General features: G+C 47.0%; 1 protein-coding gene across 2 annotated transcripts in view; it reads left to right on the forward strand.

Annotated features, from left to right (window-relative positions):
• LOC311374624 (centrosomal protein of 192 kDa-like) overlaps positions 1 to 22,675 on the forward strand; it is a 32,226-nt gene extending 9,551 nt beyond the window's left edge. Inside the window, exons 23-51 of one of the 2 annotated variants that reach the window (XM_084490425.1) lie at positions 448 to 604; positions 912 to 1,773; positions 2,127 to 2,275; positions 2,654 to 2,884; positions 3,112 to 3,237; positions 3,800 to 3,940; positions 4,359 to 4,419; positions 4,732 to 4,871; positions 5,425 to 5,517; positions 5,800 to 5,918; positions 6,516 to 6,698; positions 7,101 to 7,191; positions 8,470 to 8,649; positions 9,036 to 9,296; positions 9,437 to 9,558; positions 10,236 to 10,345; positions 11,066 to 11,228; positions 11,443 to 11,533; positions 11,632 to 11,722; positions 11,903 to 12,026; positions 12,636 to 12,741; positions 13,077 to 13,305; positions 13,939 to 14,015; positions 14,241 to 14,336; positions 14,784 to 14,903; positions 15,644 to 15,756; positions 16,191 to 16,317; positions 18,949 to 19,007; positions 21,031 to 22,675. In XM_084490425.1, coding sequence (XP_084346551.1) covers positions 448 to 604; positions 912 to 1,773; positions 2,127 to 2,275; positions 2,654 to 2,884; positions 3,112 to 3,237; positions 3,800 to 3,940; positions 4,359 to 4,419; positions 4,732 to 4,871; positions 5,425 to 5,517; positions 5,800 to 5,918; positions 6,516 to 6,698; positions 7,101 to 7,191; positions 8,470 to 8,649; positions 9,036 to 9,296; positions 9,437 to 9,558; positions 10,236 to 10,345; positions 11,066 to 11,228; positions 11,443 to 11,533; positions 11,632 to 11,722; positions 11,903 to 12,026; positions 12,636 to 12,741; positions 13,077 to 13,305; positions 13,939 to 14,015; positions 14,241 to 14,336; positions 14,784 to 14,903; positions 15,644 to 15,756; positions 16,191 to 16,317; positions 18,949 to 19,007; positions 21,031 to 21,163 — 4,555 coding nt within the window. In that variant the 3' untranslated portion in view covers positions 21,164 to 22,675. The remainder of the gene's footprint in view (positions 1 to 447; positions 605 to 911; positions 1,774 to 2,126; positions 2,276 to 2,653; positions 2,885 to 3,111; positions 3,238 to 3,799; positions 3,941 to 4,358; positions 4,420 to 4,731; positions 4,872 to 5,424; positions 5,518 to 5,799; positions 5,919 to 6,515; positions 6,699 to 7,100; positions 7,192 to 8,469; positions 8,650 to 9,035; positions 9,297 to 9,436; positions 9,559 to 10,235; positions 10,346 to 11,065; positions 11,229 to 11,442; positions 11,534 to 11,631; positions 11,723 to 11,902; positions 12,027 to 12,635; positions 12,742 to 13,076; positions 13,306 to 13,938; positions 14,016 to 14,240; positions 14,337 to 14,783; positions 14,904 to 15,643; positions 15,757 to 16,190; positions 16,318 to 18,948; positions 19,008 to 21,030) is intronic. The other variant, XM_084490426.1, reaches the window with a different exon arrangement.
• The last annotated feature ends 438 nt before the right edge of the window (positions 22,676 to 23,113 follow it).

Below are 23,113 nucleotides of genomic sequence, written 5' to 3' on the forward strand. Positions count from 1 at the left end.
TGACTTACAAAAAAGGTCTGACCTCAGCCTTAATGCGCACTGAACAGACTATATTGCCCGCAAATGATTTTGTGTGTGTGTGTGTGTGTGTGTGTGTGTGTGTGTGTGTGTGTGTGTGTGTGTGTGTGTGTGTGTGTGTGTGTGTGTGTGTGTGTGTGTGTGTGTGTGTGTGTGTGTGTGTGTGTGTGTGTGTGTGTGTGTGTGTGGCTAAATAATCGCCACATTTGGAATGAAATGACCGATGACAGATATAAAAAAAAGACAAGATTGTAAAGCATGAACTGGGAGCGAAATTAAAAAAATATATATTTTCGTTTCAATATATTATATATATTACGCTTCAATCCCAACCTCCTCTTCCATTTCCCACCGGCCCCCAGTGTGGCGGTGTGTCTGCACGGCACATCTGAGGGTTTATGCTCGCGGTGCGTGTGTTTTCCCCCCCAGCACGATGTCCTCTCCCCCTACCAGCAGGACGGCGGCAGACAGAAGGCCGGACTGTGAGCTTTCCCCCCAGTCCACCTGCTCCAGCCCCAGTCTCAGCAGGCTCACTTACATCTCCATCAACGACAGCACCGTGGTGCCCACCCCAGACAGGAAACGGGTACTGCCCAACTCTGCTTGGATTAATACTGCGCTTGTGTATTTTAATTTAGCATCTAATCCTTTATGACTGCCCACTGCACAGGAGCAGTTGTGAGCAGAAATGATTACTGGTTAAGTATCACTAGATATGATGGGAAATCGGTATATAGAAGATATTAATTTCACAGCAACACTAGTCGTACGAAACCGCACCGTTGTTATGCGAAACACAATCTTGATGTCATGTATCCTAAAGCAATATCAATATGTTGATGCGCATACACAGCATTCACAACGTTAATGCCTTTAACGTTTTTCCTCCATAGAACAACCAAACCATTGCACTGAGCACCACCATCGTCAGGGCCAGTCCCACACCTCCCCTGGAGCCAGACTCGCGCTCCGACGTGGACGTCCATCGCCAGTCCAAGAGCCTGGACTCCCAGCTGCCCTCGCACCAGTCCAAGAGCCTGGACCCTCTCCCCCCTCCGTCACCCCGTCCATGTAGGAGCCCCGAACGCAGCGGCTCCGCCCTCAGCTGCACCCGCAGCCAGAGCGAATGCAACTTCCACAGCAGAGACCCCGCCCAGCACCACCCCCCGGCCGGGTGCGGCCTCCACGCGCACTACTCCAAACCCACCGGGCCGCCACTCACCAAGGTGGACTCTGGCTACGCCAGTAACCTCAACATCCACCTGCCTGTCCAGGGCTCTCAGCAGTGGGGGGCCATCGACCCGCCCTCCACCCAGGCCTCCACCCAGGCCTCCACCCAGGCCTGCCCCGGCGGAGGGCCGGGCCTGCCTCCTGCCTACTCCTCAGAGGAGCTGCGGTACGCAGCCCCCTTCTCTGGCTTCATGCCCCCGGGGCCGGGCCTGGCGGGCCAGACCCAACACCCGGGGATGCAGCCCCTCTACGCCGCCGGCCGGTCTCTCTTCGGCTCTCAGCTGGCCCAGCAGTACCCCGGAGCCGAAGGCACGCGGCACCCAGGCGCCTACCACATGGGAGCCTACGGCCTGGCGCCGGGCAGCGACCCGTCGTCCAGACACCTCCAGGGTTCCTCGGGGCCCACGGGCTACCACCAGCTCCACAGGCCCCAGCACAGCCAGGCGGAGCTGGGCATGATGGGGAAGGCGTTTGGCCAGCACAGCGTAGAGCCCTGGGCGGCCGGGGGCCTGGACGAGCTGAGAGGTAGGGCTGCGTGTGTCCTGTGTCCCTGGATGTTATCGGCGCTGTGGTGGGTCTTTTGGCAATATATCTGTATTTTTTTTTTCTTTACTTTTTGCCAACGTGCCCTTTTTTTGAATAAAGACGAGATGTGTAAAATGTGTCTTATCCACTTTGTGACAATAGGCATACAGTTTATTAGTTTGATGCTTTTCACTCCACATCATTTTACTCTGTGCTCTATTGATCCGGTATTAAATATTATTGGGAGTATAATATAATTTTCTTTAAAACGCTGCCTCCCCCCCACCCCCCTCCTCTGCGTGGTTGGAGATGTTGTTTATCCTCCAGTCATCTCTAATCCCTCTCATCCCCAGGCCAAGTGGTGGTGCCAGGGGAGCTGTGCTTCCCCCACGCCTGCTGTGTGGGCATCGCCTCCCAGGCCTCCCTCAGCCTCTTCAACCCCTCCGAGAGGTGGCAGCAGGTCTCCATCACCGTCAGCAGTCTGGCCCTCGATGGAGCCAAGGTGAGCGCTGCGATGCTGTCGAAATAACAAACTGTATAGATTTTTTTTTTCCCCTGAGAGGGGAATCGAAGTGTTACGGTTGTGTTGAGGGGTAAATTAACCCCCCAACTCACCCAATCATCATGGTGTCTGGGAACATTTCTGTATTATCTTGTCTGCAACTTCAGTCTAGAAACGCTTTTGCAGAGTGGTCTCTTTTTATTTGCTGCGCACGCTGGCCGGAGAGAGCGTTTAAGGGGCTTTTGACGACATCATCATAAACCCCCTTTTAATGACCGTGTCCTCAAAATCCCCAGTATTTCTTCCCTCGGTTGTCTTCAGGTATGGGCCGCACTGATCTCCTTCTCCTCCCCTGGTTCCCCCTGTGGCTCTCCACAGGTGGACAGCTTGCCGTACCAGTGGCTCCTGGTCAAGAACAAGACCATCATGGGGCCGAAGAGCACAGAGGAGCAGAAGGTCCTGCTGATCCCTCCCCAGGCGGGCGTCTACCAGTGCGTGCTGAGCGTGTCCTCCTGGCCCGCCTCCGCAGAGCCGGACCTGGGAGTCAGGGCCGACGTCTTCGCCAAGAGGGTGGTGCTGGTTGCCGTGGCCGAGAACCCCACACTAGAGGTGAGACCCTCCCCATAGCTAACAAGGTCAAGGCTGTGTACTGGAATTCTGTAAACCTGAAGTAGGATTCTTGATAGAAATGGTTTGGGCAGATCATTATAATTTGAATATTCAGGATTAATTTGGATTTTAAGTGTTATCACTTTTTGAAAGGTACCTACCTACAGGGGATACAACCTGGATATAAAATTCAAAATGACAATCTAAAATGTAACCCCCCCCCCCAGATTGAAGCTGGAAAGGCAGGCAGCTTGGATTTCGGAGACCTATCAGAGGGGCTTTCCAAATCCCTCCCTCTCAAACTGCTGAACAGAACTCACGCCACGGTCCCCATCCGCCTGGTGATCAGTGCAGTGAGTACACCAGCCCCGCTACCAGGCATGCCTTAGACGTCTCCACTGTAATAGGAATATAAAGGACACTGCCGATGAAAACGTGATGCCATTCAATTTCACAGAAGTGCAACATATCTGCTCTCATATGCCTCACATTTTATACACAATGCTTTGCAGGGATCACGGCTTTCAAGTCCACATTGTTGCAGTTCATTCAGAATCGATCTTGAATATCTTGCCTTGAAGTTGACATTAAACTTTATTCTGTGTGCTGTCTTTTTACCTACCTAATTGTGTTTTTGTTATGTGTTCTTTGTCATTTATGTGAATTGCTGCTGAGGAAGTACTCTATTGAAAAGTAAATATTATAGAAGGAATTCAAGATTAGTCCAGTTGTCTGCCTGACTTCAGGGTCGTCTCTCCATTTGATGCCTTTGTGTTATTCCGGATCTTATGTTGTTGAATATATTTTCAATGCTCTTAAAAAAAACGAAAATACATAAAAGGAGAGCAGCCTACAGCCCATAAGCAGGGGAATGCTCACTATCCCTCACTATCCCTCCATGTGCTCTCTCCTCAGAATGCCAGTGCCTGGCGCTGTTTCACTTTCTCCAAGAACCCCGTTGCCGTGACAGCTGAAGAGTCGCTGCAGGCGGGTCACATGACCCAGTTGTCCTCCCCGTCAGTGATGAACCATGTGATGCATGCCAGCTATGGAGAGGTGAGGCCCGCCAACTGTACCGCAGCCTCGCAGTGTCACGTGTGCAGATGCCATGTGGCGTGGAAGTAGAACAATCTGTGACATTGTTTATTCTTTTAAAGTCTGGCTTGGAATTACATTTGCTAACCTTTTGACATTGTAAGACGGGGAAATAAAATGAAGAACTATATGAGAGGGCTGTGGCGTTTTGGAGTTAGAATGGTTGTTTTCAGTTGAAATGCATGTTGTTAAATAGCTGGGAAACAAAGCAGCAGAGAACACCTCCACTTCCTAGGAGGGATTCAATATTTGGTTTTATGCCAAGCACAAAAATATTGGGAACGAGGTGAAGAGACAAGCACGATTAACACTCATTGACCAGAGTGATATTCCATTGGATATCATCACATTTTCCCATTTATTTCCTTTATCGTTCCAGAATCCAGAGAGCTTCATGGTCTGGGTTCACTTTCGAGCTCCTCAGAAGTACCCCAGCACAGGTAAGAACCTGGTGTTGTGTGAAACGTGACCATGGTTGATCTCTAGCCTCCAGAGAAGTTTCTCGGCCCAGGCAAAATAAACGTTGTCTTTGAATTTTCTTTTACTCAGTCGAATAAAATAAAATAAAAATATATCCACCACTGGCTGGTGAAAAGTATTCATTTTAGACCCCTGAGGCAAACGGTAGTTTATTTTTTTTATCAAGTATTGGATCCAGTAAAAAATACGGCACTAGTTCAAATAATTGTAACAAACCAACTGTGTTCTGTTGGGTCAAAACAAATGGTTTAATTGAGGTTCTGCTGTAACAGGAGAGCTCGGCCCGGCGGAGGATTTCATGGCCCGAATCGACATAGAAGTAGACTCCCCTGGTCCCAGTCACGTGATCCGGAGTGTTCCGCTCCAGGCCCGGGTCGGGACAGCCAGGGTCCATGCTCCGAAAGACCTGCAGGTAGCGCTCTGTTTTACCAGTCACTGTTGTGTCTGTACTAGGGTCAGTCATTACGGCCAGTCACTAAGTCCAGTCACTGTTGTCAGTCTGTACTACCGGTAACTAGAGCCAGTCTGTCTTAACATGTAATGGTCTTGCAATATACAAAAAGCTGTAGTTGGGGCCAACTGTGAAGCCTAAATTAGTACTATATTCATGCCTTTGTTTTCCAGACCTTGATCCGTTGTGTGCAAGGTTGATTTAGTTTAATGGATGTGTTGTTTTGATGGGGTTTCTTTCTTGGATCATTTGCAGTGCGCAGTGCACAAGCTTGTCTACACAGTTTATGGTCTCATTAAAATTCAAGGAAATTACATAATCAATCAGGAGTCTATTGTTACACTTCCTAATTATCACCTATTATCATTCAGACAATTTTGTGATTTTGTGTTTTTTTTTTTTTCATACTTTCATTATACATTATTTCCGTTTATAATTGCACTTTGATTTGCAATTTCTCATGACCTTCACCGTCGAGGGACTAATATACTTCCCGACTTTCTATTTCGTCTAGACCATCAGCCTCTCCGCTCCACTGGGCCAAGCCCGGCAACAGGATCTGCCATTGAAGAACGCTGGCAACATCGACGTGAAGTTGAAGCTCAAGGTAATTCTGACCTTTGCTTTTCTTATTAGATCCGAGGTTTGTCTAAGCCTCTGTGACATTCTGCTGCAGACTGGCAGTTACTGGGAGAAAGATTTATTGATGTATAAGTTTCATTTATTTTACTCTTACTTGCTTATTTTAGATTAAATTCTTTCAAATTTGTTCCCTCTTTCCACATAACTTCTCTCCTCTTTTTGGCCTTTCGCTGCTGCCTTTCTTTTTTCCGGCCGGTGTTGTTTTTCTCTTTGGGTCGCCCACTTCATTCCTCTCCCTCACTCTCAGTGCAAGGATGCTGAGGACTGCTTCTCCGTCAGGCCTGATGAGCTCTACCTTGGGGTGGGAGAGGAGAAGACTGTGGTGGTCTCATTCACTGCACAGGGAAGCAAGAAATGCAGAGAAAGGTATGCAGCATGTGTGCACACGTCGCTTGGGAAAACAGTTTTACACATTTAAAAAATCGTACTTCAAATATGTCAAGTTATATAATATTATATCAAATATGTTAAGTTATATTTTGAACTTGTATTCATATTCTTGTATTCATTTATAAGTTCAAAATAAGGCCAGAATGTCCCTCAATCCATGCACTTGGTGGGTCATACTAACTGCAGTAGGCACATCTATTCTCATGCCCTTGCATCAATATGCAGAGGAGCTGTTCAAACGTTTTGCACCGCTCCACCGATTTTAACAAAATGCCAAAGAAGCAACATGCGTGTGACGTTGTGTAACCTTTATGCATTCTGTGTGGTCAGTGTGTGTGCTACCATGCATGTTGTGTCGCAGCCCTATACATAAACCCCCTTCAGCAGAATATGCTGTTTATATATCATTATAATATGTATGTGTCATTTTACAGCAAAGGGGCCCTCAGGCTCCTAGACCATATCATTGAGATTCCTAGAAAGAAATAATTGAGACGCTTTTTTGAAGCGCTGAGGGGAATGTCTTGAAGTGGCCTTTATTTTCATGATGTGTGGTTTCGTCTGGGGCTCTAGCCTCCTGACCATCCTGGTGCTGCCGTCGGGCCCCCAGTACGAAGTGGCCCTGAGGGGAGTGGTGACTCCAGAGCACCATGGGAAGCCCGCCGCCTTGGCCCCCGGGCCCGCCGCGGACGTCCCGCCCATCCTCTCCAACAAGCAGTTTGTGGCCTGGGGAGGCGTCACTCTGGGACGGGCTGTGTAAGTACAGCTTCAATTCAAATGTGGTTATTTGGGTTTTAATAGTTTTTCGAGCTGTCGAAGCCGGGGGATAAGGGCAGACTGTGTTATTGATATGGTATTATTGATATGCTCCCCATCTTGCAATCTTGTCCCACTCCATTAGGGCACCAGTAATGCTATTCATGAGGAGGGACAGAGGGCAGTCTATAGGGAGTAGCGCTTCTCAGAAGCCATTTCCCCATTGTGTGTGTGTGTGTGTGTGTGTGTGTGTGTGTGTGTGTGTGTGTGTGTGTGTGTGTGTGTGTGTGTGTGTGTGTGTGTGTGTGTGTGTGTGTGTGTGTGTGTGTGTGTCCGCCTCAGTCTTGTAATGGTGAATTAGTATCAAGGGGAAATTCTGTCTTGTTTCCAACCCCCCCACAGGCAACAGAAGCTTGTGCTCCGCAACAACTCCGCCGACGGCACCCAGCAGCTCCGCCTGCTGATCCGCGGGCAAGACCAGGACTGCTTCCAGGTACTTTGATCCAGATACCCCACTGCCGCGCTCCCATTACCCCCTTCTGATCCCCGCGGCTGGGGACTAGTTATATTCCGGCCATGGCGTCTGTAGAATCTAGAGCCGTTAGGCGCCTTCTGTCGGTGTGGATCTTGTCGCTGTACACCTCCTTTTATTGTAACATTCACACACCCAATGTGAACCACCCCTCCTGAATAGTAGTATCTGGTTGAGCGGCGCATGACCATGATCATGGCGCAGCATTTACCAAGCATCTTCCACGGAACAACAAATGTTTAAAGAGACTCATTGTGGGACAAACGTCAAAAGATGCAAATGAACACAAAAGGGGTTCTCACGGTCTAAACTATTGAGTACACAAGAAAGCAAAAGGTAAAACCAAATGCCACTTTTCCACAGACAGTACCAGCTCGACTCGACTCGACTCGCCTTTTTTTGCGTTTCCATTGGCAAAAAAAGTACCGGGTACTTTTTTTAGTACTACCTCTGTCGAGGTTCCAAGCGAGCGGAGTAGGTACTTTTGTGTGACGTAAACAGGCTGCTGGCAACTGATTGGCCAGCGGCTGTAAATGGGAATAATCACTCAAAGTTAAGTTGTTTCCGGCGTGGTTGGAGTCCACGGACCCGCTCCAGAGGGGGACACTGATCAGCGCTTCGCTGTGTGTCGCTCCTTTCCCGGGGCTAGAGTTAGGCTGTGCGTGGTTGTGTGTGTCCGGCGTGGTTGTGTGTGTCCGGCATGGCTGTGTGTGTCCGGCATGGCTGGAGTCCATGAACCCGCTCTCGAGGATCAGCATTTCACTGTTTCGTTTTAGTGTCGTTCCTTTCCCAGGGCTAGAGTTTCGCCTCCATCAACGTTACCGTATGACAACAATAGACGCGCAGTCATTGCGCTTTTTATTTTATTTTATTTCCCATCATAACCAGAATCAGGAAATATCAGATTCAGATTTCCCGGGAATCGCGTCTCCCGTGATTAAAACATAATGACGACCCGCCCATGTTGGAGAGGTTCTTTTCTACGACCCGCCCACATTGAAGAGGTACTTTTTTAGATGGAAACGCAACATGCCTGGAACCAAACCGAGTCGAGTTGAGCTGGTACTGTCAGTGGAAAAGCGGCAAAAGAGGTTTCTCACTGTCTAAACTCGTAGCCTAATTAATAAACAAAACGCATCTTGGCTATGGTTGTGATAAAAATGCAACATAAAATAGATGAGGCTCTTTTAAAATGGTCTATTCTTAACCCTTTCTCTACCGTTACCCCACCCTCCTCAGCTGCAGAGCATGTTCAGCCCAGAGGAGCGTCTGACCAAACACGGTGAGCTGTCCATCAGGCCCAGGGAGGACGTGGCAGTCCACCTGCTCTTCGCCCCCACCAGGGTGGCCTGCATGCTGGCCAAGCTGGAGATCAAGCAGTCTGGATTGAGGCCCTCCCAGCCGGGGGTCAAGTTCACAGTAAGCGGTGCTCTGGGTCTATTGATCTCATGCAGTGCTGCCCAGCGCACACCGGAGCTCAGTGTTTGTGTTGCGATGCTCTGTCCCCTCCAGGTCCCACCTGCAGATTCTGATGCTGGGTTTAAACTTGGCGAGTTGTTGAAAGCCCTTATTTAGTTGTTTGCGGTATGGAGTGGGTGGGTGGGTGGGTGTATCCCAAGAATGGGGTGTGTAAACACAAACACTCACTCACTCTGATGGCCATTGCGCCTCACCCCTGGCCAGGCTCCTTCTCCCCAACACTGCGGTCTGATCTTATCTCCCGGTGACGTGTGTTGTTGTGACGATGGGCGATATGTTGTACGTCATGTCACGCCGATATGTCACACGAGCCTGGTCTCCCCCAGATCCCTCTGTCCGGCTATGGCGGCACCAGCAACATCATCCTGGAGGACCAGCGGAAGGCGGCGGACGGCTACGTCGCCACCCTGGCGGATGTGGCCGTGGGCCGTGTCAGCAAGGTGTGTCTGTGCGTGCGCAACACGGGCTCCCGCGCTGCCTTCATCAAGGCGATGGCATACTCAGACCTGCAGACACGCTCGTTCATGGCGCCGTCCGTCATCAGCCTCTCGCCGTCACAGTTTGTGCTGAAGGAGCGCACGCAAGAGGTAGTGTGTCTGTGTGTCCATCCTGAAAAGTGCAGAGTTTTGCATATTAAATGTGAGCATCGCTAACTCAGCCCGTCCTCTTGGTTAATGAAGAAGGTTGTGGTTGCCTCTCTCTGTGGGTTTGGTCATTTGTTTTGCAGGTGATCACAGTGCTGCTGAAGGCCACCCAGAGAGAGACGTCCCTATGTCACTCTGCACAAGCCCTGCTGGCCACCGTCTGCCTTTTCTGTGGAGACGAGGTCTCCAGGCAGCAGTACCGAAGGTCAGACTCGGCCTCACCTGTTTCAGTTATTCACGTCAAATCTTAAATGGCTATTTTGCCCCTGAAATGTTCTGGTTCATGGAGAGATAAAGAAATGACTTCCAGTCAACTGTAGGATTCCAAAACATTTTATTTTGGGAAAGGAAAACTGACAGCAATACAGATCTTAAGAAGTTATGCAACTGGTTAAATATTATTGAAGGTTTGATTTTAATCGGTGCACATTTTAATGAAACATTTGGCATTATTGAAAGCTGCCCTAAATCTCAAAGGCTAAGTTAAAAACTAATATGAGCTGATGTTTCATTGTAAAAGTAATTTTAACCATCTGTTTGGTAACATTAAGAACACTAGCTCTTCTGAGAAACTATGATCCGTGTATCAGGGTTGCATCATTTCAGTGCTACAGTAAAGTGTCAGAATGGATTTATCAAGGTCAAAGCTTCTACAAAACAAGTTTGATTTGATTATTCTTTTGTGATTGTTTGCCTGGAGTAATGATTTGTATTCTGCAAATTTACTCTGCTGCATGCTCTTTTAGAGTCTTTTTGAAATGCTGATCAAGTTCACAGAACAGGCACCAGCTCGGCATTGCGTTGGAGTTTGGAATTCTTCATGCCTTGGCTTTATTTCTTTATTTAAACTTGACAGTGTGTTTCTGTGCTGTGCTCCCCCAGGTTGCTCCAGAGCAGACCAGAGGCGGGCAGAAAGGTTCTCTCAGACAACAGCCTGCTGAAGAACATCAACTTTAATGAGACGTTCCTGGGAGAGGAACAGATAACCGAAGGTATGGAAATACTCCACTGTAATCGGAGTGTCTCATGACAGCGATCTCCTGGCTCTCCTCTATAAATGCTTCCTCAATAAGACTCGGATACGAATCGATGACCGCTTTTGGCAGCCAGTGATTGCCATGGATGAAAATTCAGTGTGAGGATCTGTTGCTCTTCTGTTCCATGGGGTCTCTAAGGGCGTGTTCACTGTGCGCTTGATGCACGGCCATGGGCAGTGCTACCCTAACCTTCATGTACTTGCACAGCAGCAAACCAGCAAGGGCTTGTTCATTTAACAGCTTTCACAGCTTTTTTTAATTGTAAATATTATGTTAAATTATAAAATGATCTAAGCTTCATTCACTCTGTGTTAAAATCAGGCTGCAGGGCAACCGTCAGACAACTTGCATGAAAATAAGCATTATATATATATACCATATAAAATGATTGTACCCTTTTCAGTCAGAGAGCAACCCCCCCCCCGGTCTGACGGCAAACCCCACCACCTTAGCTAACACATTTTCTGAGGGAAACCCTGTATCTCCATCATACTTTTTTTTGTTTGATTTACATCTGAGCCCCAAATAATCCTCTTCACAACCTCAAATCAACAAATATTCTTGGCTTTTCTTGTGTGTTTGTTCTATTTATACAAATGGCATCTTTTATTCAGTACTGCAATAAGCTGAAGGTTGTGCACAGTGTGACTCTGCATCCGTTTCCTCCCACCACAGCCTTTGACCTGCCCCAGCGGCCCAATGAGGGCCACGTCTTCTACGGGAACATGAGCAAGGTGGTGCTGTCCCTGCTGGGGACCACGGGCCCCTCGGAGCCCGGCGAGGTGGAGCGTGCAGAGCCGGTCCAACACTCCGCTGGACACGCCGCAGAGACTCACAGGTGACCTGATGCATGATGGACGCTCCTGACTAATTTCCAAACCTCTACCTTACTTCCTGCTAAAATTGAGGATGCAAGTTCCTCACCTTTTTATATAACTGCAATTAAAGAACGTCTTTATATGTTCAATATTATCTGCCGTGCACTGAGGGGCAAAAATTTAATTGCATGTGTGCATAAGTGTTGCGTTATATAGTTATGTTGTGTTTTCCAGTGCGTTTGCGAATGGCAACATTACACTGGACGTGCTTCCTGTGAAAGGTCCCCAGGGTCCACCTCTGAGAGCAGCCGAGCCGTCGCTGAAGGTAGGCTAGTCTGGCAGCATCCGGCTTCATACCGGCAGGTCCAGTATCTGTCCAACATTGTGGTATGGATGTGTTTAATGGATGTCTCATTCACAAAGGCTGAGGTGAGGACTGACGAAGAGAAGGCGGGAAAGCAGGGGACCTGGTCCATCCACCCGGACCAGCTCGTGCTCACTGCCCCCACCATGAGTGAGTAAAGCAGAATTTAACATCACTGCTTCGCCGTAACGTTGCTTTGGCAGTTGGAGAAAGGTCATCTTCACTGAGTGCATCCCACTCTGTGTAAACATTTGGTAACTGCAGTCCTCACGTATATTTTTTTGGGGTGTTTGAATTAATTTGTGGCTTGCCTATTTCTTTTTTTTGCAGACGGTACGGCCACGACGCGGCACGTTCACATCCGGAACAACTCGGCCCTGGAGCTGAGTTTTGAGCTGTCCTGGCCCGCCCACTGCCTCACCATCACACCGCAGCATGGCCTCATAGAGCCACAGTAAGGACAATGGATTCACGTATCGGTGGTCCACAACATTATGCCATGTTAATCCACCTTTCGGCCATGTTCCTGCATGATCTACACTTGATACACACCTGTCACCTTTATCATATCAGTATCATTAGCTACAGCTGAGAAAAACACCAACTGCAATGTACTTATCTTTGATGTTACCATACAATCCCTGTTAAATAATGTCTCTCCACTGGTTTTCATCGTGTGTGTGTGTGTGTGTGTGTGTGTGTGTGTGTGTGTGTGTGTGTGTGTGTGTGTGTGTGTGTGTGTGTGTGTGTGTGTGTGTGTGTGTGTGTGTGTGTGTGTGTGTGTGTGTGTGTGTGTGTGCGCTCCAGCACATGTCCACTTTGCATGCTGCTTTATGTTCTATCCTCTATGGTTGTATATCTTCAGTTCATATTTGTAACCCTTATTGTTGCCTCACTCTTTTTTTTATACTATGTAGTTGACAGAACTATCCTGGGTTTTACTGTACATATGATAAATACAACTCTTGACTTGGACCAGCCTTCCTGGCATGTTCTCATTGAATAAGTTGCCTCGCTGTAGACCCAGCTCAGTGTTTGTGTTGCGATGCTCTGTCCCCTCCAGGTCCCACCTGCAGATTCTGATCAGCCCCAACCCATCCCTGGCCTCCAAGACCTCCATGCTGCCGTGGAGTGGACAGATCTACATCCAGTGTGACGGTACTCAGAAGGTACAACACATTCAGCAGCCAAACTCTTCCAGAGCGTTTGAGTAAAGGGACATGTACAGCAAGCCGGTGATGGTGATACGTAGGCGGACAGGGTGATGCAGGACTAATCAACCACCCTGAAGGGTACATTATCCTACTTGATACATGGAAATTGTGTCCATAGCAAATGGCTGATTTAGAAATCTCCGATGGCTGAATGCCATGATAGCCCAGTCAGAACAGAGTATTCAAGCAGTTTAATAATAAATACTAGACCAAATTCCCTGCGCGCACACTTCACAATGCCCCGGGGAAAGCTGTAACCTGACGCTCAACGCATTTCCCGCTCCCATCAGTTCATCAAGGTGCAGATCCGCCGGGACCTGGACCTGGACGTGTCCCCGGCCCCAGCAGAGAGGACCCTGGCCGCCCTGGCTCCCCAGGCGGCCACCCCCCTGCCGACCCTGGTCCGGCCCCACAGCCAGGCCTCCCAGCCCCCGGACCTCCCGCAGAGCCACCAGGCGCTGTTGGAGCTGGGCAGCAAGACGGTGGTCTTCCCCGCCACCCCCTCAGGGGAGAGCTCAGGTCTGGACGGGTCACCAGCTGGTTTCCCCATATGGGATGGGGTAGAATATGTTGATTGACATTTTGCTGAATTTTTGTCTGCATTTTTGAGCTGATCTTGGTGAGATAAAATTTCTCAACATTTACCACGAATTACAATGTAGTCATAATGAATGAGTTATTAATTATGCCACTAATTTAAATAGCTTGAAATGCCAAAGGAATCAGTATAGCATTAACCTCGGACCCAGCAGTCAGGACGTGAGCCGGCACAGAGCCTGGGGCGGAAAACAAACGGTTACAACTTGTTTACGGTTTAGTTAGATATTCAAAAAAAAAAAAAGGAATGTGGGAGTGGATGAAGCGTTCAGAAGGGTATTTTAATAAGTGTATTTCTACAGTCTGCTAGGTGTTGAGTTAAACTTTCACAGACACTTCTTTGCAGTTTACTACTGCTGGCCGAGTTTGTGTTTGCCAATTACCCACTTACAGCTCCCCCTCCAGCAACATGATTGGCCGAGACAAATACGAAGTAAAATAATGCGAAACGCCATGGTCACCCAGATGTTGGCTTGTCTGCCGTCACACTTTAGATATTCATTGTGGCCTTAAGTGTATGTGTGAATGCTTTAACTTAGCATTCATTTCCTATAGAATCCATCCTGGAAGTGGATAACGGGGAAGAGGAAGTGAGGTGGTACCTGTCCTCCTTCGCACCTCCATACGTCAAGGTTCACTAATCTTCTTTATCTACATACCTTTGTACAAAGATTGCATCATCTTGTTTTTTTTTGTTTGTTCATGTTCTGCTCTTCATTGTCAATCTGGTCTCCTCTCCTCTGCTGTGATGTGTTTAACCTCTCCATGGTTCCAATGCCAAAGACGCTCATGTCTAGCTTTCTCTCTCCCTCCCTCTGTTGCTGTCTCTCCCCCTGCCTCTTGTCCGCTCCCCTCAGGGAGTGGACAGCAGTGGGGATGTGTACCGGGCTACCTACACAGCCTTCAGATGCTCTAGGGTATCTGGTACACTGGGAGCCCGACAGAAGATGCAGGTGATGACACGCAGCAGAACAGGACACTTTCTAAACAGAACTAGGTTCAGAGGCTCCGCTACAACATACCTTCACGTTATCACATTCTGCCACCGATTTGGTCACTTCGCCGGATCTATATGATAAAATTCTGAATGGATTTGGATCATTTGTTTTGCTAACCATTTTTTCCACCAAATTCCAAGTTAACATATCTTTAAGATATTTTATAGTTTTATTTTAAATTAAACAATCCAGAATACAGTGTCAATTATTTTTTTGTTGTCTTTGGTCATGTTGTTTATTGTCATCGTTCTAATGAATATGCATAATCATGCATGAATTAGCATATTTCTCCAGAATGGCCGACCCTGCCACCACCACTTGTTTGCATGGAATAGAAAGGAGCATGACGCAAGTATAAAAAATATACTATAATACTATTGTCTGGATGTCTCTGCCCTTCAGATGCCCATCACCTTCTTGCCCCGGGACCGAGGGGACTACGCCCAGTTCTGGGACCTGGAGTGCCACCCTGTGTCAGACCCCCAGCAGAAGACCCGGGTCCGCTTCCAGCTCTGTGGGACGGTGAGGCATATGGCAATAAGTGTGTGTGTGTGTATACTCTGCATGTATAGAAGACCACTATCATGCATAAAAGTTAATAATGGCCAATTACCCAACATGCATTTCAAAATAACTGAGGACATGCTGGTGACCGCTTGCCTCTGTCGCAGGTGGTAACTCCCCCACATGCGGTAGCACCTTGTACATCAGTTTGTTGGGTAAATGGCCAATTTAACACATGGGGGGGGGGGGGGGGGGAGGAGAGTCAGGTTCTTGCATGGTAAAGGGGAACGCTTTTTCCTGCTGAGGTGGGAGTTCTAAGGCTCGTTTCATGTGCCTCTTTAATGAGAGGCGTTGTGACAGGATAACTTTGAACAGTTAACTTAAAAGACCACACTGCAGGCAAAATATGAAATGGTTTCCACCATTGTTAACGGGTTTAGTGGCCGGGGTGGATGGTGGTTGATTCATTCCATGTACATTGAGCTTGCTCTGACCCCCTGGTTGTCCCCGGGGGAATACATTTGGATATTTCCAGTTGTATACATGTGTAATCAGATGTAGTCTGACTACATTTCTGACCTTGTCTCGTTCATGAGTTAGCCTCGAGTTCATCAGCAGAAGCGGTTTGCACATAGCAGCAGCAGAGTTTAACTAGACTAACTCCAAGGATTTGAACTCTGTTTTCATTGCAAATGGAGTGAGGTTTGGTATCCACATGAGGGGTAAGTGTTCAAACTGTTGTGTTTCTGCATGTGCAGGGAGTGAATTCAGGGCCGGTCGAAGCGCCCCAGGAAGGAGACTGTTCTCTGGTGAAGACTGAGTCCTCCATCAAGACCAGGAAGCGGACAGAGGCTGCTCCGGTCAAGACCGGGTAAGACCTCAGAATCAATATCAGCTGATCACACAAACTGTGAGACATCTCTTCCTCAAGGCCGGGGGAAGATGGAAAAAATGCATGCTTGTTTCATACGTTTCATATTTTTATAAGAGAAAATGCGTTTGTGCATTGTTATATGTTGTGGTCAAATATAGGGGACTGCTACTGTATTTGCTATGTAATAGGTTTTGTTAGGTTTTTGTTTTCAAACTGTTTTCAAACTCACAAGATTGAGTTTGAAAACAGTTTTGCGTTCAAAAATTAAATAAATTAATTTTACATGTATTGTGTGTTTTTAGTGCATGTATTCCAAGTTTAATACATTTTATTGTCCAACTTGAAATGAAAACATGGAAGTGTGTTTCGAAAACCGGAGACTGCAGGTTTGAGGCCACCCGTGTTAACAAGCATGAACTGTGTTTGGCCAGGCCCGAGGAGGCGGTGCGGAGGGGGGTGTACTCCCCCCAGGATCTGTACACGTTCCCGGCCACGCGGCTGGGGGAGTCAAGCACCCTGAAGGTCAACATCCGGAACAACTCCTCTGACACGCATGAGGTGAGCCGCGGCCTTGCATGCACTACCACTCCAGAGGGCAACACACAACACGCACACCCTTTTTTGTTTCTCTCTCATTCTCTCAGTCTTTGGCTTTAAATTTCTTATTGCAGCTGGAAGTGAAATACGGTGTTTTAAAAAGCTCCCCAGCCGGCTCCATCCCACAAGACATAAATTCTCTGCAGTAGCAGAGTAGAGCGCTTAATGTGTGCGCTTAATGTGTGCGCTCGATTGTCACCATTATAACCTTGACTAGTAATCAAAGTACACTTGATGAGGTGGTCCCCAGATCCTTGCTCTTGCAGAAGGCCCTCTGATCTCTTTTTAATGATCTGCAATCTGTTAAAGAGGCAAGACGGACGTCACAAAGCAGAAATTTAACCACCGATTTCTGGTCACCCAAAAAATGTGTTCTTGGGGTTCTGTTAATTAGGGACCGAGCCAAACTTGGCAAGGACCCTATTGAAACCCTCGTGATTATTCTTATTATTATTATTTTTAAACACTTCGACTGCATTTTTCCCCCCCTGCACATATTCTAAAACTCATTTTTTCTTGGTGCAATTGTGGGGACTGGTGAAAAATTTGATAATCTAGCCCTCAAATTCACATTCGCCCCTAGGTGGCGCTATAGCAACTGTTCAAAAGTGCAAACTTTGCACAAGCAGCACGCGTCACCGGTTTGACCTACATTCATGAAACTTTGCCCACACATGAAAATCCTCATGATGAACAAAAAAGTCTCTTGAACTGAACACTTCCGGTAGCCATATTTTCCGCCATTTTGAATTTAGTTAAAAACAGTAAATTCCCCAAGGATCCCAGGTTTTTCGACTGTGACCAAAATCCTTTGGCACATATCATATATGGCCCATTATCTTCAATCCGACTTAAGGATTAGTCTGTACAATAAAGTTTAGAGCATCAACGAGTTCTAAAAGTGGTGTGGTTGAAACCTCGAAAATAGTTAATTGCTCATATCAACGTCAAGTTGGACGCCTATGATGTTGGCCCCAATACAAAAGTTGTTCAGAATAAAATTCTGAACAAGATAAAGTCAACATATTTTCAAATGGGGCGTGGCATCGAAATGGGCGTGGCCTGACACTAAAATCGCCACAGTTCATAGACGCAATGTTTGATTTCAGCGGGACCGACTTAGTGGCCGTTAGGTACCAAAGTTCTAACTGCTCACCAAAAATTAAGTCGATTTAAAAAACAACATGGCCGCCAGAGCCTCAAAATCACTGTGCGGAGACCGTAATAGTTATGAATATGAAATTCACGGCACACGTGTAAACTGGTGCCGATAGCTCACATACCAAAATTCGTGTTTCTATTTTTTGTAGCGCCCCCTACAGGAACTTTAAAAAGCAGCCCCTGCGCCACGTTTCACCAATATGTATGAAACTCAGTATTCACGTACAATGTGCCCATACCTACAGAAAAGTCTCTTGGACCCATGCCCCAAACCCCACAGGAAGTCGGCTATTTGCATTTCTAATTTTCACTTTTGGCGGCCATTTTGAATTTCTTTCACTTTTTTGCCTTGTATTTGAATGAACTCCTCCTAGGGAATTTATCGGATCTGCTTCAAAATTGGTCAGTACAGTCATGAAGTGGTGCTAAACCAAAATCGTGCTATTTGTGACTGTACGTTGAAGGGCGTGTCCGTGGCATGCCGTCAAAGTTGGCCATTTTTGAATTCCGTCGCCTTGTATTTGAACTAACTCCTCCTAGGGAATTTATCGGATCTGCTTCAAATTTGGTCAGTACAGTCATGAAGTGGTGCTGAACCAAAATCGTGCTATTTGGGACTGAGCGCTGAAGGGCGTGTCCGTGGCGTGCCGTCAAAGTTGGCCATTTTGGAATTCCGTCGCCTTGTATTTGAACTAACTCCTCCTAGGGAATTTATCAGATCTGCTCCAAAATTGGTCAGTACAGTCATGAAGTGGTGCTGAAACAAAATCGTGCTATTTGTGACTGTACATTGAAGGGCATGGCCGTGGCGTGCTGTCAAAGTTGGCCATTTTTGAATTCCGTCGCCTTGTATTTGAACTAACTCCTCCTAGGGAATTTATCGGATCATTGATGTAGGGTTAATAATGTTAGTTAAAGTTGTTACAACATGTAATTCAGTTAAATGTGCTCTTACATGTTAATGTCAAAACAATCAGTAGGACACCACAGGGCACCTCTGCTTCTACAGATTACATAAATTTGCGAATTTTTTTTAAAACTGCGCTTTTTTAAAACTGCGCGCAGTGATGAACGGGACCTCGTGCCGGCTTGCGGCTGCGTCACGTGCGGTCCTAACATGTGCACATCTTGCCAGCACACATGTTACGACGGCACGTGACGCGGCCGCAAGCCGGCGCGATTTTTTTTTAAAACTGCGCGCAGTGATGAACGGGACCTCGTAGTGGCGGCTGCAAGCCGGCGCGAGGTCCCGTTCATCACTGCGCGCAGTTTTAATTATTTACTGCTTTTACTGCAATTTGCATGATTTAAATGTGTCTGTGTGTGTGTGTATAACTGTTTGGTTCGTAGCGGTCATAACATAATAATCCTTAATAGTTGTTAAGGGGCTTTGCATGGATTTGATGTTTGGCTTTTCTAATTGACTTGCAGCTGAACTTTGTAAACCCTAGGGAGCCCTTCCATATCAAGCACTCCAAATATTCTCTGAGGTAAGTGGAGTCCCTGTTACCCTGACCTATCTTTAATCGCTCTCTGCCTCCTAGACATGAAATTGACCCTATACTATTCATTCATGCCTCTGAAAGCCTAATTATGTGACATGAAATATATACAACTGGAAATTATTTGGTGGGATTAATGTCAATTATTTATGTTAATTTTGTGTTCATTAATGTTCAATTATTCTGGATGACTTTTATGCACAAGGATATGAAAGTGTACAATTCACTCAAAGCAGTCTTTCGTCCATCGCTCTGTTGCTGCTCTGAGGGCCCCAGTGAGATGCTATTGAGGCTCCTCTTTATACACAGTGAGGCCTGAGGATGAGGCTCCTCTTTATACACAGTGAGGACGAGGCAGGATGAGGCTCCTCTTTATACACAGTGAGGACGAGGCAGGATGAGGCTCCTCTTTATACACAGTGAGGACGAGGCAGGATGAGGCTCCTCTTTATACACAGTGAGGCCTGAGGACGAGGCAGGATGAGGCTCCTCTGTATACACAGTGAGGCCTGAGGACGAGGCAGGATGAGGCTCCTCTGTATACACAGTGATGCGGAGGCGCCTCTATATACAAACAGTGAGGATGAGGCTCCTCTTTACACACAGTGAGGATGAGTCTCCTCTATATACACAGTGAGGCCTGAGGATGAGGCTCCTCTTTACACACAGTGAGGATGAGGCTCCTCTTTATACACAGTGAGGCCTGAGGACGAGGCTCCTCTATATACACACAGTGAGGATGAGGCTCCTCTATATACACAGTGAGGCCTGAGGATGAGGCTCCTCTATATACACACAGTGAGGATGAGGCTCCTCTATATACACACAGTGAGGATGAGGCTCCTCTATATACACAGTGAGGCCTGAGGACGAGGCTCCTCTATATACACAGTCCTAAATGATAACTTTGGGCAAGGGCTGCCTGTGAGCCACAGGTAGCAGCTGTGTGGCGTTCTGGTGACTCGAGTTCAGAAGGGGCACAACATGTGGCAAATGGAAGCTGAAAATACAATCCAGGGCAAAAGGAGTGTGCGAAGGGGAAAGGGCATGGTGACTCAATCGAATGCCTTCATAGAACTTGTTAAACACTATCCAAACCGTATAACAGTGGAATGGGATGTTTGCTTTGCCGGCCGCAGTTCAGAACCTCTTGAAGCCCGGCGGGCGATGACACCTCTGTGTTGAATGTTTCGACACATGAATGTGCGGCTGCTGTCTGAACCAGGACCCGGTGCTATGTGTGTGTTGATCAATGGCGCATGTAACGGACGTCGTGGCCATGTTGTGAGCATGGCATGTTTTTGAGTCCATACTGTGCAAACCATAGTCATACAGATCTGATATCCCATTTCAAGTTTTAGTTTTTTTACCAACTGTCAATCATAATTTAGCATTAAAGGGATAAGTTGAGAGATCTCTGAATTGGCAATGGCCTATCTTGGCCGAATTGAGAATATTTGTTCAATTCCAAATTCATCACTACGTCCAGAAAATTAATTTGCTGGGTTAGAATTTGCATTCCGTTAGCTGCTTCCATTGACATGCAGAGTTACAGTAGACTAGCTCGTGTTGATGTGGAGGTAATACACTTTTTTTCAAAATTACTTTCCAAAGATTTTCAATAAGCAAAAAATAATTTTCAATGATCCAAAAAAACATTGGAAATGAGTGCCAGAGACAACACAACCAGACTGTAGTTTGTCTACAAACACACAGATAATTCAGCAGTATTTTTGGCATTGCGGCAGCGGCACAATTATATAATAAGCCACCTCTGCCTGGGTAGATTACGAGCAGGGTAACCTGTCAGCACCATAACTACAGGGCCGAAAAATGGGGCAGAATAATCTGTTTGTAGACCAACGACAATCTTTTGTGGTTACGGTTTTTGATGGTGTGTGTGAAAAAAAAACATGATTCCAGCTATATGCACATGTAGTGTTGGAGAGGGATGCATTCATGTTTCACTTTCAATGTGCCAACGTTTTGTTTCTCTGGCCGCACTCTACAGATCTCAGCACTATCTGAGGCTGCCCGTCCAGTTCAAGCCGAGCGCAGCGGGCCCTCGCGCTGGCCTGCTCCTCATCCAATCAGAAACAAGTGGAGGTCTAGTCATCCAGCTCACCGGTGATGGCCTGCCTTAAAAACAAATCCAGCGTACCTACTTCCTCCACCCACTGGCTGGCTGTCCTCCTTCGTAAGGGAGGAGGGGGGGTTCGGTGATGGTGATGAAGGGGCAGGGAAGAAAAGAAAACGCAGCCCTGGGTCTGGTGGAGAGGAAGGCCCTCAGGACTTCATCCTCCCTTCTCGTCGTCTTAACGAAGACTCAACATTTGAACAATGCGGCGCTAGAGCTGATTAGCTGGGTCTGACCTAGACTGTGTGTACTGCCAACCTTTGGCCCCGCCCTGTCTGTCTCTCCCAATCCACTCTGGCCTGGACGCAGGTGTCCTCAACTGGCCCGTGAACAATGATTGCGTCCATTTGTGCTCGAAGCTGAATGATTTGGTCTGACTGGCTCACAATTAGTCTGCGCTGCTCTGGCATTTTAGAGGGCTAATGATTTTTGTCACTTGACTCTGGGTTTGGCATTTGCCTCGGTCCTGAGTCACAAGGCAGCTTGGTGTTGCCATGGCCCCCTGTTAGACAACAGCAGCAAAGCACCCGTTAGGAGATGGAGGGGGGGGGAGGGGAGATTACCTTGATTTAGTCCCACAAGAATGCCATTGTCGTTTGTTTGCAAACCAGGATTTTGGTTATATGGGAAAAGAAAGCGGTTGCCTTTTAAACTGGTATGCCATAGAAATTCTCAGAGCAAATCTCCTATGCACCAGCTATTTTTTTTTTCTATTCAAATGAACACATAACCCTTGCTGAACCTCAAAAGATGGGCTTGAAAAGGCACCGTCGTTTTATCCTCCTTTCTGTGAGTCAGTATTATTTTCGGCTGATCCGTGCACTATTGACATTCGACACACTAACTCCACACAACTCTCCTGTGCCTTCCGTGCCCGCCTCGTTTCTATGGCAATTGTGCCACATACAGCCGCACAGGTAGGCACCGCTTGTATCAGTCAGTGCCATCCTTTTTGAACTCCCTGGCAGCCCCCTAGGCTCCCATCAGCATGGTCCAGGTGCCCTTAATTGAGTTATGATCAGGCCAGCTCCGGGCAGCACTGGGGATGCTTAATAATTGTTATTACATGCTAAAATGGCTTCCCTCAGTGGGCTCTTTGTTCAGCGGTTCGCCAGGCCAGCGCTGTGCTGTTACCATGGAAAAACAGTGTTGATGAATAATCGCGGTTTCAGTCAGGGGGAATCAGATCTCCATTTCCTCTGCAGGCGTGGGGCTGAATGCCCAGACTTGCTGCAGGCAGCTGGCTTCACAGGTAGTTGGTATGGGAGCCTGATCCGGGTGGGAAAAAACACTATTTCAAGAAGATGTTGGGTTGCAGGATAACACAGCTTACCACCATGGTCGGCATGGATCTATAATATTTAAACATTGGAACGATAAGTCTGTGTGAACGCAATAGATTGTCACCTAATACTTTCCATGTGTTTTCATGTTCATTGTCACTAAACTGATATTTGCACATTATTTTAAAATCGAATGTCAGAAATATTTTGCTTTGTAAATAAAATGATAATTTGAATTGCGTTTGTGGCTCCTGTACATCATTCAATGTTTTTCTGATGTAAGGGATACGATGGCTCTGTGGACTATGGAAAATGGAAAAAACAATAGTTTACAGAAATATAGATGTATCGATCTCATTTGACTCATGGCCCATATCCATGTTATGACCTTCAATATAACTCTTACAGATACCACGTATTGGATTGTTACCATTAATTATGCTCATGTGAATGCACCACAGCATTTTCCAGTAGTTTTTATTTTTTTGTCAACTGATTTGTGTAGTAACCCGAAACTGGTGGTTTCCTAATTAAATAAATTGTGGTAGGGTTTTTCATATTGATTATTCAGCCACACTTGGTGTATGTTTCCCATCATAGGTTTGGTATGATAGCCCAAGGTACAATGATAACATTTTTTTGTATTCTATCAATAAAACTTTTTATTAACGTTA

This window comes from Micromesistius poutassou, assembly GCF_964030765.1.
Source record: "Micromesistius poutassou genome assembly, contig: SCAFFOLD_2293, whole genome shotgun sequence".
NCBI lineage: Eukaryota > Metazoa > Chordata > Actinopteri > Gadiformes > Gadidae > Micromesistius > Micromesistius poutassou.